Genomic DNA, 20,697 nt, shown 5'->3' on the forward strand with positions numbered 1-20,697 from the left:
AGATATCACATACTAGACACTCAAACTAAATCATATATGAAGAAGGAATAGTGGGAGCATGGTATGACCGAGTTATTTTCTTGAAAGAAATAAGAAGAAAATGATTTACGATGGATGTGTCTCAAAACTACGAGCTATATCTAATCACAATAAATGAGTTTAGGTACAAAATGAGTGCAGCAAATATTTTACCACTGATTAAGTGTTTATTGTTATGATACAGTTGTAAAATGGGTTGTACAAATCTAAGAAAAGGAACTTGTCATTCGCGGCCATGAAAAGAAAGCACAAATAATCATAACAATATTCAATAATGGAACGGTGATAATTAACCTTGGTGCTTAAACCATTGCTTATTACCTAATAATTACATCTTTTGACTGTGTCCATTAATTTCTATTCCACTGTTCATGTTCCGAAAAGGAATTAGATAACATACAGCAGAGATTCTCAAGGTTTTAAGTTGACGCACTAACTCCTTCAGTTGGTGGAAATTAATAATGATTAATGAACTTCACTTGGTTACCGGGTTTAGGCAAATTTATAGTTTTATAAGGATTGTTTTATGAGTTAATCACCTATACACTGCCAGTGTAAAGATTTTTTATACTGACAACCAATTATATCTTTTAATAGTGTTATGTCAGCTATTTATTTAATGAAATAATAATAAAATAAGTAATTTTAAAAGATATGATTGGTTATTAGTACATTGATAGTGTGTGGATGATTAACTCTTGTTTTATTTGATGTTTTTGAAGGAAAAAAAAAATCTCTTTTTAATTATTATTTTAGAATATTAATGAAATATTAAATATTTTCTATTCTATTCTTAAAAAATATAATTAATGTACAAAAATAAAATGAAATTTCATAACAAGTGTTATAAAATCTAAAATATTACTTACATTTTTTTAGTTCATGTGCCAAAATGTTAAACTATAAATGTTTATTTAGTTGTCAAGATAAGATGTAAAATTAAATAAGAATATAATAAAATAAAAGAAGGACAAATTTTATTCTTATTCAATATTTGTCATACATTATATAACACTAATGTTATCATGATTTGTATTTTACATAGATCAAACAATAATGATAATAACGTCTAAGAGTTGAAAAGTTTTTGAAGTTACTAAACTAGTTCATTGAATAACTAGTATATGAAAATATGTTAGCTTAAAAATTATTAGCTTTTATTTTCTCACTTATTTGAAAATTTGTCATACATTATAAAACATTAGTGTTATCATGTTCTGTATTTTACAACAACACCAATAATAATGATAATAGTGTTAATAGTTATATGTTTAATTAAGAGTTGAAAAGTTTAAAATTACTAAACTAGTTCATTGAATTACTAGTTTATGAAAATATGTTAATTTAGAAATTATTAGTTTTTATTATCTCACTTATTTGAATTTTTTTATGTGAAATAGTTAAATATGTTATTTTATGTAGTTTTTCATTTATCAGCTAATTTATTAATTAATATTATCATATAGAACATGTTTGGCAAGTTATTTTAATACTTTATAAGTTGCACAACAAGAAAAGATCACATTAGTGACTGAATTTAATCAGTGAAAAAAGTAATTAGCTATTATGAAGAAAAAAATAATTAAAAGATTTTAGTGAAGGAAAAAGCGATCAATTTTGTCGTCACGATCAACTAAAAACATATTGATCACTAATTCTAAATGTTTGCGTCAGCATTAAATATTTTGGGATCCATAAGTTCAGTCGTCAAAAAATATTAATTTTGAAAATAGTTAAATTGATCGCTAAAGACAATAAAAACAAAAACAAAAACAAATGTAATACTTTGGGACTGATAATTTAGTCGTTAAACCAATCATCAAAAGAGAATATATTTAATATAAAATTGAATATATATTTAAATATTTCATATATCTATCAAACATAAATAAAAATAACATAATAAATATATTTTATTCTAGCTAGCTAGTACATTTTTTTATATTATATTTTTATTTTAAAAAACTAACATAAAGATATCGTATATTATATATATATATATATAATATCTTTTATAAAGAATAATAATAATAATAATAATATATAATTAAAAATATCAATATTAATAATAATATTTTACAATATTTTTTATAGATCAAAACTCAATTAGACCTAATTATTACAGTAATTGATTACATTAATGATTGAACAAGACCTAATTAAATCAAAGTATTACAATGATGATGATCCAAGGTCCAACCATAAAATTCATTATTAACTAAGATCAAATTTTGTCTAAGTGTAACATTAGTAATTGACTCAAGGTATATAAAGTGCAAGTGTAATAATCAAGGATCAATTAGGTTGAAATGTTATACAAATGATTAAATACGGCCCATATATGCCCGATTGTAACACTACTGATTGACCAAGACTCAATTAGAGCAAAGTGATATTTTAACAATAGACTAAGGCTCAAGTGTAATGTTGGTACAATAGACTAAGGCTCAATTAGATTGAAGTGTAATGTTGGTGATTGACTAAAGCTTAAATCTTTTGTTTCCTTTTCTTTCTAATCATTAAATATTTTATTAATTTTTTAACTATTATAGTATAATAGTTGAAACATAAATTAGTTGCTAAATTGGTACATAATGATTGTTATTGGTGGCCAAATAATGCATTTGCCTACACCATTAGTCATTGAGTAAAGCCAATATAACCATTGATATGTTCAACTACAAAAATAACTACATTTAGCGACTAATATAATTTCTATTTCTAATCAGTTAGTGACTGAGATTTTAGATACTATTTTTCAATTGTTAAATAGGTCGCAAACACATTTAGTAACCCAATTTATTAAATTTGTGACTGATTTTGCCAATGGCAAACCAGTCGTTTGTAACATTAGTTTGATTAGTTTATAAATTAGTTTAATCAAAATAAATTTGGTGTGTGTGGATGAAAAATCTCTTTACTCTAAGAGTAAGTTTTTATAGAATTTAAAAGTTATTTGAAACTTTGTTACAATTATTCAAATTAACGTATATAAATAAAAATATATTGTACGTTAATTTGAATTTATATATCGAAGTATTGTATATTTATCAGAATTTATAAAAATTAGTAGACTTGATTTATTTATTAAGAACTTTTAATTTAATAAGAGAGAGACATAAAATAAGTTAGGATTTGTTGACATCAGGTGCTAACCTAAAAACATACACCAAATATTATGCAAAAAATTATTGAAGATGTAAGATTTAATGCATGTTTTTAAACTTATACTTAGTGTTCATGAATTCTGACACACACACACACACACACACACACACACACACACACATATATATATATATAACATAGATAGGACAGATCTATTTATTCTAGGAGTAAGTCTAATTAGACTTACTTTATTTAATAACTCATATTTTACATCAAATTTCAATGATCTAACTTCTAACCATTGAATTTAAAATTCTTAATGCATAGATCAAGTTTACAAATTTTATAAAAAATTGAAAATTATTTGATACTTTGTTTCATTAATTCAAATTAACGTATAAAATAATTTTATGATTTTATGTCCATTTGAATTAACAAAATGAAGTATCAAATGATTTTTAAATTTTAAAAAAAAATTGTAGATTTAATCTATGCATTAAGAATTTTAAATTAAATGGTTGGATCATTAAAATTTGATATAAAACATAAATTATTGAACAGAATAAGTCTAAGTAGACTTACTTATAGAGTAAATAGATCCCTCTTCATATATATGTGTGTGTGTGTGTGGGGGAGAGAGAGAGAGAGAGAGAGAGAGGGGGGGGGGAGGCAGAAGGGATTTACTTACTCAAAAAGTAAGTGTTGGTATATTTACTCCACTTAATAACTTATGTTCTACATCAAATTTCAACGATCCAACCATTAAATTATGTGTTACTTTGTTATATAGATTCAAATCAACGTAAAACATATTTTTTATGATTATCCTATAGTTTGAATTAATGAAATAAAAGTACCAAATATTTTTCATTTTTTAAAAAAAATTGTGAACTTGATCTATGCATAATTTTTTTTTAATTAAACGGTTGAATTATTAAAATTTGATGTAAAACATTAGTTATTTAGTAGAATAAGTTTATCAAAACTTACTCTTGAAATAAATAGATCTCTTTTCTCTCTCCCTCCCTCTCTCTCTCTCTCTATATCTATCTATCTATCTATCTATCTATATATCTATCTATCTATCTATCTATCTATATATATATATATATATATATATATATATATATATATATATATATATATGATTATTCATATATTTACTAATAAATAAAAATTGTAATATTTATTATTAGTATATGTATAGATAAACTAATGACTTAATAAATATAAATTGATATACATTAATATACTTTTTTTGAAAATATAATACATTAGTAGGAGTTAGTTAAAAATATGTGAGATATCTTTAAAAGTGAGGTCTTTTTACCCTCAATTAATTTTTTGGTTGGTTCATCTTTTTATAGTTTAAAAGTTATTTTAACTTTTAAATTTAAGATATTTTTAAAAATAAAGTAAAAATCATTTCACAGCTTTAACTTAAAGTTTCTATAAAATTAAGATTTTATTTTTATATAACACAAAGAACTGACTAAGTATAAGGTAAATAAATTTATTGTTTTAGACCTCCTTAAAAAAATTATATTAATATTTATATAATTTTCATAATTTAAAGTTACTTTTTATATTCTTAAATATTTATTCTAAAAGATCCATTTATAAAAGATATACAAATATATATTTTTAAAAAAAAAATTATCTCTAAAATATTTTTTTTTAACAAAAATATTATTAATTTTATAAAACTTAGCTTTAAAAATTGTTTTGCACTTAATAATACGTTAGACAAGTATTGATCACATATCAATTAAGTCCAAATGAAAAGAAGTCAGAGATTAAGATATTATTCTTAAAAGTTACTTTTTTAAAAGAAAAAACTATTTTTCTTCTCTTTTCATTCATTAAAAAAAATATCGTTAATTTTCTTAAGAATTATTCTTTAAATATGTGTAACCCAACTTTTTCTTTAAAAAATATATATATATATATATATTTTTGGTGTAAAAAAAAAAAGAGATATTTTTTCGGTCCAGAGAACAGATCACCCAAGAAAAAAAAGGCCCAGGTGATCCACTCTCCCCCTCGTGATTACAAATGAACCTTTTAAAAAAAAAATCGTAAATGAATCTTGACTAATTTCTTAAATGGGCCTCTTTGTTTAGCCCATATTCTTTATATAGTCCAATATTTTGCTAACAATTTTCAAATCAAGAAAGTTACAATTTTTAGGTGGTTGAGTAGTTTATGTTGAGACAACTCAACCTAATGTTTTCATCTCACCTGGATTACAAAACTTCTAAAATATAATCTATACGATATTTAAATTAAATATATAAATATAGACATCATGCAAAATTAAATTTTAAAATTAAAATTAAAATTAAGAGTATTATTTACTATATATGACAAATTTGATAACATGGATATGAATGTCAAGTTATACAAAAGTTACTGATCAAAATTAAGAAAATTTAATAATCGTGAAAATGTTTTAAAAAATCATGCCACTAGACACGGTTTAACATTAATTGTTGAGAAATTAATAAATAAATAAAAATCAATCATCAATGCATCTATGTAAAAGTCAAGATGTGGATTCCAAAAATATGGTTCTTGCAAAACCTCACTTTCATAATGAAATGTAAAGTAAGGAGTCATGAATGAATAGTCAATAATGAAGGATCTTTCTATCCCTGTAAATAGGGAGACTTCAAACTTGTGATGAGAGTAATTACCACTCAAAGGGGGTCATAGATTTCATCCAATCCATTTTAGACTCCTTTTTGTGAGAAAGAAAGAAGTAGATTGATAAAGTTCTTATATTCCTATTTAAGTGAAAGAGAAAGGTGTTTCCACCACACTTGGTGAAAATTGAAACGTAGACCTTTGAAAGGGATGAAATTCTTAGAGTAATTATCTTAGGGGAGGTTTTTTATTAGATTAGGTCACATGTTTTTTTTTCCTTACTCACATTGAAAAGGTTTTCCATGTAAGAATTATGGCATTATCAAAGTCGCTTGTTTGGATGAGGTTTTTAGCCTATGTAACTCAAGATGGAGGAAGTCAAGTGGCAAGTCCTAATATTATGGTGCAAATTTTTGTGTCGAGAGTCTTCTTGACAATGGGTTCAAGCGATGTGTCTTGGAAGCTAACGGTGGTGCAAGTGTAAGAAGTGCACCATCAAATAATGGTGGAAGAATGTTAAGATTAACAAGATGTTGGAGCCTTAATCCAACATTGGCCTTATATGTGAATAATTATATATTAAAGACACTTAAGGTTATGTCAAATTAAAGTGATCTAATGACATAAATTATTTTGGCAATTATGCATCTGAAAGATTATGAGACTTTTAATATATTATAACTAAAGAGTAATTCTATTTTGTGATGGGTACAAATAGAAATATCAAAAGACCTTATGATTGTCTATAAATAGGTTAGGTCCTCATATTACACTACTTTCTTTTCTTTCCTGACATCCCACTATCAAAGAGAAACATAGAGATAACTAAAGGGTTCTCTTAAAAGAGTATATGTTGATGTAGAAGGCCAAACTGCACAATTCTTTTATCATCGTGAGTTCAGATACGCTTTCACTTATTGTTTCTAGTGATTAACATGATAGATTTTGTGTTTTATATAGATGATAGTTTTCATCAGAGATTTAAGTTTGGTTTTAGCACAAGATGGTTATGAGCACACAAAATTTTAAGGAATGGAAGCATGATGTAATAATAAAAAAATGTGAAGATGAATATTTGGAAATTGCAACTGAAAGAAGAATTGTTAGGATATCAATAAAAAAAATTGAATCATGAATGTATGTATGTGAAAAGTCAAGTAGATTCCAAGCGATATGGCTCTTGGAGAACCCCACTATATCATAATGAAATATAAAATGGAGAGTTATGAATGAAAAGTTATAAATGAAGAATCATTTTATCCACTATAAATAAGGATTAGAGTAGTGACAACCCAGAGGGAGTCACCACCTAGAAGAGGTCATAAATTTCATCCAAATCCATTATAAACTTCTTTAATAGAAAGAAAGAAGTAGCGTGAAAAAATTCTTATATTCTTCTTTGAAAGAAAGAAAGAGTTGTTTCACCATAATTAGTAAAAATTTAAAGATGGATATTCAAGAAGGGTAAGATTCTTGAGTGATCCTCTTGAGAAAGAGAGAGTATTTATATTCTTATTTTCATAATGGAGATCTTTTATTAGATTAGGTCTTTAATCTTTTCCTGACTCATCACAATAAAAAAAAGTTTCACATAAGAATTATGATGTTATTATTTTATTTTTTATTCTTATTTTCGCTTTTGTATATAATGCCTATTTTGCATTCAGATAAAAAAAACTAAATATGTTAATTCCAACATTAACTAAATTAGAAAGGTGAACTAGTTTATCTCAAGCATATATACTCAGTCTAACTTTCACTAAAAAGGTAAAAATAGTGTAATTAGCTTCAGGTGGGTTAAGTTACGTTGCAAGTGGATATTTTTAAACTTGTATCGTCTTGATATTTAATCGAGAGTCCCTACGACAATCACTTCACCCTTTTGTACTCAGAGTTGGGGGTAAGTGGACTGTCTCATTATTTAACTAAGAGACTGAATGATAGTCCCTTCATCTTTACATACTCAAAAATAAAAAGGCAAGTGGATTGTCTCGGTGTTTAACTGAGTAATCGTATGACAATCCTTTTACCCTTACGTACTCAGAACTCAAGGGCAAGTGAACCATCTCGATATTTAACCGAGAAACTATATGACAATCCCTTTGCCCTTGCGTACTCGAAATTGGAGGGCAAGTGAATTGTCTCGGTATTTAAACGAGAGACCATATAACAGTGGGCAAGTAGACCATCTTGGTACTTAATCGAGAAACCATATGACAATTCCTTTACCCTTACATATATACTCAAAACTCAAGAGTAAGTGTATTGTCTTGATATTTAACTAACATACTAATTAACACCCTGTTAGGTCCAACAAACAAACTATGATCATATATTGATTTGGAGTTGATATGGACAAGATTCATTGGGAAAGGGGATCAATTTATTGCCGATATAAACCCTTTATCGGGTGAAAAATCTAATTATTAATATTAACATACGATATTCCTTATCATGATTGTTTTCTCCTTGAATTTTAAAATTCTCGAAACTCATAACCCATAACTATCAAGTATAAAATCTCTAACTCTAAAGTAAAGACAAACATCTAGACACTTAAATGTTTTGGCATTAGTCTTACACTAAGTCATGTCCCTAGTTGATGCCCTTTATGGAACAAAACCCATAATTATAATAATGTTCATAAAACCTTGATGTGGAAATTTAAATTGTGTAAACATACACAACAAACTATATACAAAAGTAATATGTATAAAGAAAAGGATAGAAAATTATGTAATAAGAAAACTAATGTAATAGAAAGAGACAAAATGATTAAAAAAATAATATTTATGTAAAAGTTATTATAAAATTTATTGTGTGAATAACATTATTATTTTTTTCAGAATAAATTTGATTTGATGGGAGGAAGGGAGTTTTAAGTGAGAATTGAATAAGTGGTACCAAAGATTATACATATAATCTCATAATTTCCAAGAGTAAGATGACCAAATTTGTAGAGATATTTCAAGATCTCAGATAGACATGCTAAAAGACGTCTTATAATGGTTTTATAATTGACATCTTATAATCAATGGATGGAAACAAAGCAGAGAATGAGAAAAGAGAACAACTGAAACACAAGTTTGAAAGCTTTACTTTTCACCTGTGCGTGCATGTGGAGAAAAGTAGAACATACACGAAGATGAGAAACTTGGAAGATTGAAGTTTGAGGGTCACATGTGATGACAACTATATTGCTATCTCAATATTGGCATCTCTGCTCTTCGTTCCAATGTTTGGACTATTTGTCAAACAATGGAAGGAAGAGCAAAAATGACAATACTGACACAACGCTTCAGGATTTTGAGCTAATGCCCACTTTCTGTTGCTGTTACTTGCCATATATAATGTTGAGGTTCAATATTCAAATCAAACACTATTCTTTTTTAAAATACATGGGGTGAAAACCACGTAACTTATTTTTCTCGTAATTTTTATTCATAATAAAAAATGAGTAGTGATAGTTGACATTTTAACTGCTCCAAACACTTTGTTAATACCAAATTACCAACTATTGTTTCTCCATTTTTTTAATCATATTGTATTGTCCATTATGTAAACACTTTTTTTCAAATTCCGTGTGGTTCAGCGGTAGGGGTTGATTCACGCTTAAGCAAAGTTAGGGGTTCGAATCCTACTATCGACAGTGGATACTCCAGGACGAACCAAAAAAAAAAAACACTTTTCTTTCTCTTTCTGTCTTTTAAATTGTTATTTAGGTTTTGTACATATATAATTTAGTAGATAATTGAATTTTTTAAATATGTATATTATATGAGTCCAATTTTCATTTATGTATCTTATTAAAAGAGACAAAATTTATCTCGATAATTTTTATATATTAAAAGAAATGAGACTCTAACTATTAATATTTAGAGATATCACGTAAAAAAAAATCTAAAATTTGTAGTTCAACGATTATTTTCATATGAAAAAAGTATATTAAAACATAAAAACGAAATAAATTAATAATTAAGACTCCTCTCAAATCATGTTAATTAACGAAGTTAAATAATTAATTAGTCTATCAAACTTAACTCACAAGGCACTGTTGTGAATTATATACATCAAGGACGTGTTCAACAAGTCGGCTTCTACGGGTGACTCTTTCTTGATGTTACTCTCCTACGTTTATATAGTGAAATCTTTTAAAAATAAATAAGAATAGGTATATTTATTTTTAATTTAATTTAAATTATAATTAAATTTAATTTTGTAAAACTATAAATATTATTACTTATCCAATTCAAGTTTAAATATACATAATATTTGTGTGTGTTCCAAAATCTTATACCACAGTATATCATCAAATTTGTTTGCCGGGTTTTACTACAACAGAAAAAATGTATAAAACGGTTTAAATTATTTTCTATATTCTCAAATTGCCTTCTAAATTATATGTCTCACATAATTATAGTTAAATTTACAGAATTTAAAATTGTTTTACTAGGTCCTTGTAATTCTCAAATTTTGAAAATAAATCATAGGAACAGAGGCTTATGAAGAATGGTTGAAAATTTCTAGCTTTGCTGACAAATCATAAACGTCGATCGACGTGTTCAATGTAGGGGTGGGCAACGGGCGGGTTCGGGTTCGGGTGAAAAATGTTCAACTCGTTGTAAACTGATTTTGGAAAAATGTGACTCATATCCGACCGACTGAGCTTCCGGTTTGAGGCGGTTCGGGTTGCAACGGATTCGGATTTGTGCGGGTGGGTACAATCGGGTTTGAGATTTTTTGTGGACCAAGTTATTTTAACGAAGGTGAAGCTTAAAACGGTAAAAAAATATTTTTAAAACAGTGTACAAAAATAGAATGAAGGTAACAATGGATGATGTAAGTAGATTTGTAGATGAAACATTTACAAACTAAAGAAGCAAAAACAAAAGATAACAAAATCTATAATTGTTACATGCAAAAAAAATCTAAAGTTAGATTACAAAATCTATAAGAAACTACTGTCGCACAAGTTATACTCAAAATAGAGATAGGAAGATGGAAAAGAAAGATATATAAAGAAAGAAACAAAAAGAAAAATCTAAAAATAGACTAGTGTGTTGAGAAATTGAATGAGGAAGGAGAAGAAAAAAGAAATATCTAGATTATGAAAAAAAGAAAGAAAAAAGTTATAAATTGATGTATATATTATACTTGAAATAAAGACTTTTAAATTTGGACCATTGTTGTTTAGTTATACAAAAGTAATAAAAATATAAATTTATCTCATTTTCGGTTGGATTCAGTTTTTAGCGGGTTTAAAAATTTAAAACCAAATCCGCCCAATATAACCCGTATAAAATCAAAATTTTAACCCGATTTACCCGTAAAACCCGCCCGAACCCACCCAAAAGTAATATTTTTTTTCGGGTTTTCCGGATTCGGTTCGGGTCTCGGTTTTATGCTCACCGCTAGTTCAATGTCATGTCAATATATTAAAACTTGGCATAATTTTCACGCTGTCATAGACGTTGAGGGGCTTATTTAAGAAGAAAAAAAATAATACTACACATGATTAAAATAATTTGTGCTACATATCACGACGTTTCCAATGAATAAAAAAACATATAGCACTACGTTATCAATGAATAGACAGGTGTGACAATTAGGAATTGATTGACACTTATGGAGATGGGCTCCAAATTATCCTTTTTGTGGACGGTGGGAGTGTTGAGGAGTGGATATCATGTGATGAACGTAGTGGGCTTGATTAAGAAACAAGGCCCGAGATGTTCAAGGTTGATTAAGGGTTGTGGGCCAATCCAGCACTGGACCTTGTGATGATAGTGATTGATGGTGGATTGCTTAGCATGTGGGATCCAAAAAAAAAACATTAAATTGATATCCTTGTCTCTTTGGCTTTTTGGGAGCATGTGATTGGTGGACTTAAAATAGCATATTTTTAATAAGAAAAATAATGAACATTAAAAGAGGACAAACCTTGTACACAAGTGTCAACTAGACGGAAGAAATACATAAATTGGGTACACTAATCCGAAAATAAACATCGAGACTATCCTATGGGAAATTTATTTTTGAGTGATATTTATTTAATTAGACGAGTTAGAACACTTAAATCAAGTGACTAGTAAAGTTAGTAGGAGCTTTAACCTTAAAATATTTTGCTTAAAGATTTGATGTTTAGAAAAACACTAGAAGTTTTTTTTTTGTTTGTTTGCAAACTTTAATACTGTGAGATTAAATATTTAAAATGATTAAAGGTCAATTTTAATAAGTTATTAGCCTTTGTAAAAAAAAATATTGGAATAAGAAGTCTACAAAGAAAAATATATTAAAGACTAAAGAGGGCAAACTGGAAATTTGTAATTAATTTCAAATGTGATTTAAAATATTAAAAACTATTATTTTAACTTTCACAATATATAAAATAAATTTTTATTTTATAAAATTAAAATTTATAATAAATAAATACTTTGATATATAAATTATATTATAACTTAAATTCAATGGTGCTATCATGGACTCATGGACTCATTTCTTACAACACAATAGTGCTTTTAAGGGGAAGAAACCGAGAAATGTAATGTTGTACTCCATACTAGATTAATAGTATTTTAAGTCAAAATAATAAATATTTTTTAAGTGACCCATTTCGTAATTGAAAAGCTCATCAATGAACAAGGTTTAATTTTATTTTCCTATTTACCTTCTTCATTTGCCTACTCTGGTGGAGTGGCAAGTATGGGAGAAGTTATAGACTCCTTTCCATATTTTGCATTTGGAGTTTAACTTAATTTCTTGTGCAGGTATATGTTTGCTTTGCTATAGTTTGATTATTATGAACACATAGAAATAATATTATCTTCAAAATTGAAACACCTGACCTAGAACATTTTTTCTTTTTTTTTGAGTTGATAGAATTTAGGTCTCGGTTATGGTTGGACCAACAAAATGAAGGAATTTTCTTTCTTTTTCTTTGAGTGGTCAATGAACCCAATGATATGTTTGAAAGGTCTCTAAACAACTTTTTATGTACAAGGATATGCAAGCATTTGGATTGAGCACATATTGTATATGTACTATGTATAAGGTGTGTGACACCCTCTACCCCAACATACATATAGAAAAATTATAATTAAAAAAAACATATTCTTGAGTTAAATAAAATCTTTAGAATTAAAACAATAGTTCCATTAACATAAGAGTAGAGAATTCACATTCATAAACTTAAATCATGGTCAAATGCAGAATTTATAGCAAAAAGAAACATGAGTCTTTCTAAAACAAATACAATAATGAAATCCTAAACTAAGCCTAACTATGCCCCGATGTCACATATTCTATCAGAGCATATCCAACTGAAGCCTAAGCTTCATCACCAACATCATCATGCTGATGAACACCTGCAACACAATTTAAACACATACAAAGAACAACAAGGGAGTGAGAAACATCTCACTCGGTTTCAGATGTAGAAATAACAGTTATGTAACACACACACAAATCATACAATCACAGTCATAGCTACTCATTAATCAGATGCAAATTCAATTTTTACATATAATACTAGGGATGAGCAAAATGAACTGAACTGAACTGAACTTATAAAAATTACACTAAACTTAATATTAGTTCAGACGAACTAAACTAAACTAAATATTAGTTCAGACGAACTGAACTGAACTATTTTTTTGTGTCATTGAATTGATCTTAACTATATTATAAAAACTTGAACTTAACTGCAATTTAAACTGCACTGAACTGTTATGATATTTTGAATTGAACAATTTTGACTCATTAATCTATCAAAAATAGGACACATTTGCCAACTTTACTTTATTTTCCATTTTATTTAAATTTTTCAAAGAAAAATAAATAAAAATTAAGTCAAACAAAATTAGTGAATTTTAAGCCTAAAAATAAGTAGTCCAACATAGCTCAAATGATCCGTTAAGTTTGATAAAATTGATACAATTTTTTTATCACTTTTTTTCTAAGGTTTTGATTATTATACTATCGAGTTAATCCATTAAGACATAACATGTTAGACACATTTAATTTTTATCCTTTTATAAAAATAGTTTAATTTTTATAATTCAGTTTAGTTTTATAGTTCAATACAGTTAACTTTCCAACAGTTCAGATCAGTTTTTTGCAATATTTTAATAATTTTGCTATGTTTTTTGTAAACTTTATAAAACAATAATTAATATTAATTTAATAATTTTTCTTACAAGTTTTTTAAGGTTGAAGATATGCTTCTTCTTTTTTTATAGGTGGAGATATCATAAGTTACTTACTATACCAAATGTGTGTCCCATATCAAAATTTATTTATTTTAAATGTCACCCTATAGCTATATATACTTTTTTTTTATCTATTATTCTTTTATTTAAGGTGAGACTTTAGTTTTGAAAAACAATTAGATATTATCTAAATATATTTTTTATATGTTATTTTTACTCGATGTGAGATTTAATTTTAAAAAATAATTATAAAGAATAATATTAAGATAAAAAAAAAGTTATAATAATCTATTAATTTAATTTATAATAATATTTTAAAAATATAAATAAACAAATATTGCTAAAAAAATGTGAAATATTGTAGTGTAACTATGAGATATAATGTGGAGAATTGGGAGATCTAGTTACATTATATGAGATATAAATAACAACAAAAACGTACTTAGTAGAACTATGGAATCAATGTTTAAAAAACGTATATAAAATTAACAAAAAATAAAAATTCATTTACGTTGAAAATAAACACTCCGCAAAAATCTTTTGTTCGTGCGGTTACAGAATTTGGCATGCTCCAAATGTCGTCTGTTTTATAAGACTTTTTGATCACACTAAATTTGTATAAATCGATAGCAAATTTATAAGTGCCTAGTAGTTGATAGGAATTTCTCAATAGATTATCTATAATAATACATTTTATGAAAAATTATAAATTTCTGTGAATATTACTTAACAAATTTTGATGTCATTATTCTTTTGTAATTTAACTAATTAATGAGGTGTGTTAACTGTTAAGAGTAGCATGATATAAACAAATGTGTCGAGAAGACCCCCTTTTAGACTTTAATAAACAAATTTTGTAATTTAAAAAATATAAAAGTAAAAAAAAAAAAATTATATTAGCGTAGAATTCAAGCATAAAATTAGCTTGTCGGCACTATTCAAGAGTTTTCTAAATCCAAACTAAACTAATCAATTCATTTTAATTAGGTAGATATTTTTTCTTCAAAACAATCTAACTTGTGGACATCCCTTGTCTTAAAGGAGGGGAAGAGCCAAAAAGAAAAAAAAAATTAAGATTAAAAAAAAACTTCCTTATTTGATTTGATTAAAGAGAACAGAACATAATTTGGATAGTTAAAGGAAGGGAAGAACCGATTTCCATTGTACTACCTTTTGTGGTCCACGGTACTGAAAGGCGAGGAAGTTCTTCGTCTTGTTTAATTTGAGACACAGTGGACAAGACCAAGTGATAGAGACGATGACTTTATCTAAACTCCAAACCTCACTCGCCCCTTCCATATGCTAAGTTCTAAGTTTTAACTATATTATTGGCCCACCTCTCAAAAACATATATATTAAATCATATATATATATATATATACAAATAATTTGTGGTACATATTATTATTTATATTTTATTTTTTTACAAAATCCTCAACAATACAACAAAAGCTAATTGACTTCTAAATTTGCTATTAATTTACAATTATAACAATACTGTATTTAGTAGCGATACACTCATTCTAGAGTACACCTTTTTGAGACATTTTTATCCTCATACTACCATCAAATCCCTCTCTCACACTACAAATCATCCATTCCATAACTTTTATTATATTGTTTCAAATTTAAATAAATACAGAGTGTCTCATTCTTCCAGTTTATATAATGAACTACATCTTAAATACATATTTTGCAACAGAATTGAAGTTCCCTCCAGTAGTTGGCATGGAGATCACACTTTTTTTACCGTAAATATTACATCACCTTATAAGAGAGTTTACAGTAAACATGTATATAATAATACACTTGAATGCTTGATACAGTATGAAAGTATAGAAATTAATCTGTCTGGAGTGGAACGTGATTGGCGTGTGAGTGTGCGTACTTTTAGATTTAGGGTTTATTAGTGGTTTACCTAATTAAAGTTCAGTTTCCCCATAGAGTCAAATCCACAGTGGTTTCACTTTCCCCAGCAACCCAATTGAAGCCATTCTGCAAAGCCGGTGGCGTCATGATCAACGCCTCGGCCATGCTGTTCAACAGCTCCGGCAAGTTAAACACCTCCTCCTCGTCCCAGAAGAAGCTTCCAGAAGCTTCCTGGGAGGAAACCTCGGTGGGCATCAAAAAATGGCTCTCGGCCGCCTGAGTGGCCGCATTCTGAATGGCCCTGACGGAAGACGTGCGCGAGTTGAGGCGCGGCAACGAGGTTGCCGCATGCGGGAAGTTCAAGGAAGCGCTGTCGCCCTTGAAGGCGAGCGCGGCAACGTCGTAGGCGAGCGCAGCCATGTCGGGGCGCGTGAAGGTTCCGAGCCAGACGCGCGCGTTTTTGTGGTTGGGCTGTCGCAGCTCGCACACCCACTTCCCGTTCCTCTGCCTCACTCCTTTGTAAACTGGGTGACGTGTCTCCTGGAACTTCTTCCTCCCCGCTTTTCGTTTCTGCGTTTTGTTCATGCTTCAACGTGATTATGGCTTTCTCACGTACTACTACTACTACTACGTAGCTAGCGCAGTGTTTGGTGAGGCCGTTTTTATATGTGCGAAAAATTGATGAGTTGGGCGACTTATGTGGCATGTTGCGGCTCCACCGTTGGCATTTAGCAAGGCACGTGACAGAAGAACTACAGCGACCTTTTGTGCCATCAAGATGGTGTGAGAAGCGTGCTTAAAATGCTACTATATTTTATCATGCACGTGTCTCACTCTCAACCTTCATATTCACAAACCCCACGTGGACCAAAACAAAATAATTAAAGTTTATTATCACTCCAAGTTGTTGTTTGTTACAGGCAAAAAGTGATTGTTTCATAAAATCTGTTTCACATTACACAAACAGTAAAAAAGATAAATTAAATCAGTTTATATACTAGTTTTAAAAAAAAATTAATTCAATTGCTTCGACATGTGTGTGAGTTGTTGTAGACATTTAAGCCTCAGTTTGATTTCAATAGATCAAATAAAAATGGACAAGTTAAAAAATAAAGTTTTTAAAGAAGTTAATATTAAAACTATTTATATATATAAAAAATGTAAAATTTATATATAATTTATTAGGTGCAGATAATTATATGATTACTTTTTAATCAAAATTAAAATTTTATTTAGATAATATATATCAAATAAATTTTATATTAAATATAAATATATATTATTAAGGTAAAATTTTAATTTTAATTATATAAAAGTACCAACCAGTTATAGGAAATTGAAGTAAAATTTTCCTTTTTAAAAATTAATTTATATATAAATTAATTTTAACCTATAATTTTATATATATATATATATATATATTATAAGTGTTTTTTTAAGAAATTTATTAAAAGAGACCGATATATAGTATATTAATAATATAATTTTTATACATTATTTACAATAATGTTTAATGATACTGTTTAAGTATTTTATTTTTAAGTGACTGATAAAATATTGATTATGGGTAGGTTTGGTGTCATGATTGTTCATTAATGATATTATTATAGTATAAACAATTCGATAAAAGATTGGTGAATGAAGTGTGGGACTTAGAGTTACACGTGCCTTGTTAAAATAACTAAAAGGGTAGACTTGCTGACTTCACAGTTCACACGTGATGATGACAAGAAGACCACAGGGCACTTTCATTTTCTTTTCCTGCATTTTGATATCCCACATGGCACAATGTACAATGAAATTGTTAGAAAACTTAAAATTTGGAGCAACTCTAACGGGAGTTGCTTGTCCAATGAAGTAACTCAAGTCCGGGTTTCTTACTATTAGAGGACTCTGACGTGGTAACATGAGTTGCTTGAAGAAGAGAGAGAGTTACTTCCTCAAGCAACTATTTTTTACTAGATTTCAAGCAAATCTTATTGAACATATTTGAGAACGTTTCGGAAATAATAATGATGAAAATTAATTTCGTATAATGTCTATGTATTTATTATTATTTTATTTTATTTCTAATATCTATTTATTATGTATTTTTTCTCATAATTTATTTTCTTTCATTGTAGTACAATTACCCTTTTTAATAAAAATTTAAAATTAATTCATAAATGATTAGAAAAAAATTCTAAAAGTTGAATTTCTTAAAGTTTCTTACCATTGGAGTAAATTTGTGTTTGAGTTGCTTAATACTGACATGACACACTTGGGATCACTTTTTTCATTTTTCAATACATGAAGCAACTCAAATGAGTTCCTTCCATTGGAGATGTCCTTAGTTATTTGAAAAAAAAATTCTCTGTATTTTAACGAGTTAAAATTAGTTCTGCTAAATATTAATATTATTATTTTTAGACTTTAATATGTTTTTATTATATATTTAATAAGCTAATTTTAATTTTTTGTCTATTATTTTTTTTTTCATTTAAAATTTGTAAAATATTATTTTTCATTTTTTTTATAAAACGAGTAAAATTTTATTTTATTTCTGTAAAATAATTTTTTTTATTTTATCATTTTAAAATATAAAATAATTTTTTTAGTTCTTAAAAATTGTTTTAAGATAAATAAATAAGATTTATTTTAAGAAACTAAAAAAAAAAAATTATGAGTGTCACCTTACATGGTATTAGTAAAAATTGCATCTAAAAGCATGTTAAGCGTATTTTATATTTAAATTGTTGTAGTACTTAATTAAGGACCATAAAAATATATTAATATTTTAGTACATTAAATGTTTATTTTATAAGAAAAATGTACAATAAAGTATATAATAAATAATTATTTTAAACATATAAATTATATTTTAAATGCATCATAAATAATTTATATGCTGGTTCCAATTTTTTTAGTTATTAATACTATATTTAAAATATATCATTTAATTTAAAAATAAATAAGTGATTAAAAAATTTTAAAAAATTTCTTACTAAAAATAAATTCTAACTGTTGGAGAAGAAAAATTCTTGAAAACATTGTTGTTCGAAATAATTATTTTTGATGAGTGTCATTATACAAAATATTTTAGTTTGCACAACACACATACATATATATATATATATATATATATATATATATATATATGGGACTAATTGATTAAAGGGGAGCACATTTTAAAATTATTTATCAAAATAGAGTTGTTTTAAACTTATTTATCATGCATTAGTGGTCAACAGTATAAAAAAATTAGTCAAAGTAACTTTATTTTTGCTGTCATCATTTCAATCTATATACGTGGCCTAATGTGTGCGTCACGTGTAAGGCTACACCGGTAATTTCCTTTGCACCAAGTGAAATACTACGATAGTACTGGCATTTTTCTACAATAGTAGCGTTTTGTATTGCTTGTTTCTGACCAACATTTTTAATCCTTAGTCTTCTCTATTTATACCTGGACTTGGTATATTTTATTCAGTTTTTTCTTTTTCTTTGTTGTTACTTTCTCCCTAACCCTTTTTGTATTTTTAATAAGTATTTAAATTTTGTTCTTATGTATTACATATAATGGATAGAACAAAGTATATATATAAGGAATTTATTTATTTTAAGAGTAAGTTTATATATTCTTATTTTGTTTAATAACTCATATTCTACATTAAATTTTAATGATTTAACACTTGAATTTAATAAATTTTTTAATATACAGATTTTTCAAATTTTTTAAAGATATAAAAATTATTAGATACTTTTTTCATTAATTTAAATGGATGAATAATCATAAAAGTATTTTATACGTTGAATTAATTAATGAAATGAAGTATCAAATAAATTTTAAATTTTTTAAGAACTTACAAACTTGATCTATATATTTAAGTTAATAAAATAAAGTATAAAGTGATTTTCAAATTTTTTAAAATTTTGCAAACTTATCTACACATTAAGAACTTAAAGTTCAACGGTTGAATCATTGAAATTTGATGTATAACATACGTTATTGGATGAAGTAAGTCTAGATAGACTTACTCTTAAAATCAACGAATCATTCCTATCTATCTGTCTATCTATTTATCTATCTATCCATCACTCCAATTGGAAATTCATAAGAATGACATTCTTTACAAAGAGAGTTATGTAGTGTTGCACATGCAAAAAATTATTCTAAACAACATTTCAAATTTTTTATAATTTGTGATTTAAAATATTTCATTTATAAATTTATAAATGATTAAAAAATTCTGGGACAGATACCCTACTCTCCTATAACTAAATATGTCCCTTCATTTTATATTGGTACTGAAGTAGAAATTTACAAACATCAACTAGGAGAGAAAAAATCTGAAATTTGTTACAAGTACAAAATAATTTTTAAAATTTTTTAAGTACTTTCAATTATTCACTTTTGAAGAAATATTTTTAGTATTGAATTCTAAGATACTGTTATGTCTTATGTTAATTTTATTTTTTAAAATATAAAAAATCCTAATTTCATAATATAAAAATTAAAAATTAAAATTCATAGTAAAAAAAAGAAATAAAATAATTGTTGAGTTATAAAAGGGGAAGGATAACAGTAACAAATTCAAGAGAAGGAGAGAGATCGTAGTTTTTGTGCTGAGAGGGTTCTTCATCCCAACTAATATTCATTCTTATCTCATTCTACTCATAGAAATCCTAACTAGTATTTAATATTTTTAATATTCTTTAATTAATTAACTTATTTCTAGTCGATGTACGACTTGTAAAATGAGTACAAGTACTATTTTAATTACCTTTGTCTTCTATTTATATATTCTTTAATTTCCTTATTTTTTTAATTTTCTTATTCTTTAATTAT

General features: G+C 26.8%; 1 protein-coding gene across 1 annotated transcript; it reads right to left on the bottom strand.

The window, feature by feature from the left end:
• Positions 1 to 15,591: 15,591 nt before the first annotated feature.
• Positions 15,592 to 16,512, bottom strand: LOC109805848 (dehydration-responsive element-binding protein 1B). Its single transcript, XM_020368101.3, has one exon. The coding sequence runs from the start codon at positions 16,452 to 16,454 to the stop codon at positions 15,930 to 15,932; it is 525 nt and encodes a 174-aa protein (XP_020223690.1). The 5' UTR covers positions 16,455 to 16,512; the 3' UTR covers positions 15,592 to 15,929.
• Positions 16,513 to 20,697: the final 4,185 nt, after the last annotated feature.

The sequence above is a fragment of the Cajanus cajan genome, chromosome 7 (genome assembly GCF_000230855.2).
Source record: "Cajanus cajan strain Asha chromosome 7, NIPB_CcT2T_4, whole genome shotgun sequence".
NCBI classification, from domain to species: Eukaryota; Viridiplantae; Streptophyta; class Magnoliopsida; order Fabales; family Fabaceae; genus Cajanus; species Cajanus cajan.

What these genes read in the sequence shown, in the direction of transcription:
- LOC109805848 (XM_020368101.3), bottom strand. Translation starts at nt 16,454, where the DNA reads ATGAACAAAACGCAGAAACGAAAAGCGGGGAGGAAGAAGTTCCAGGAG.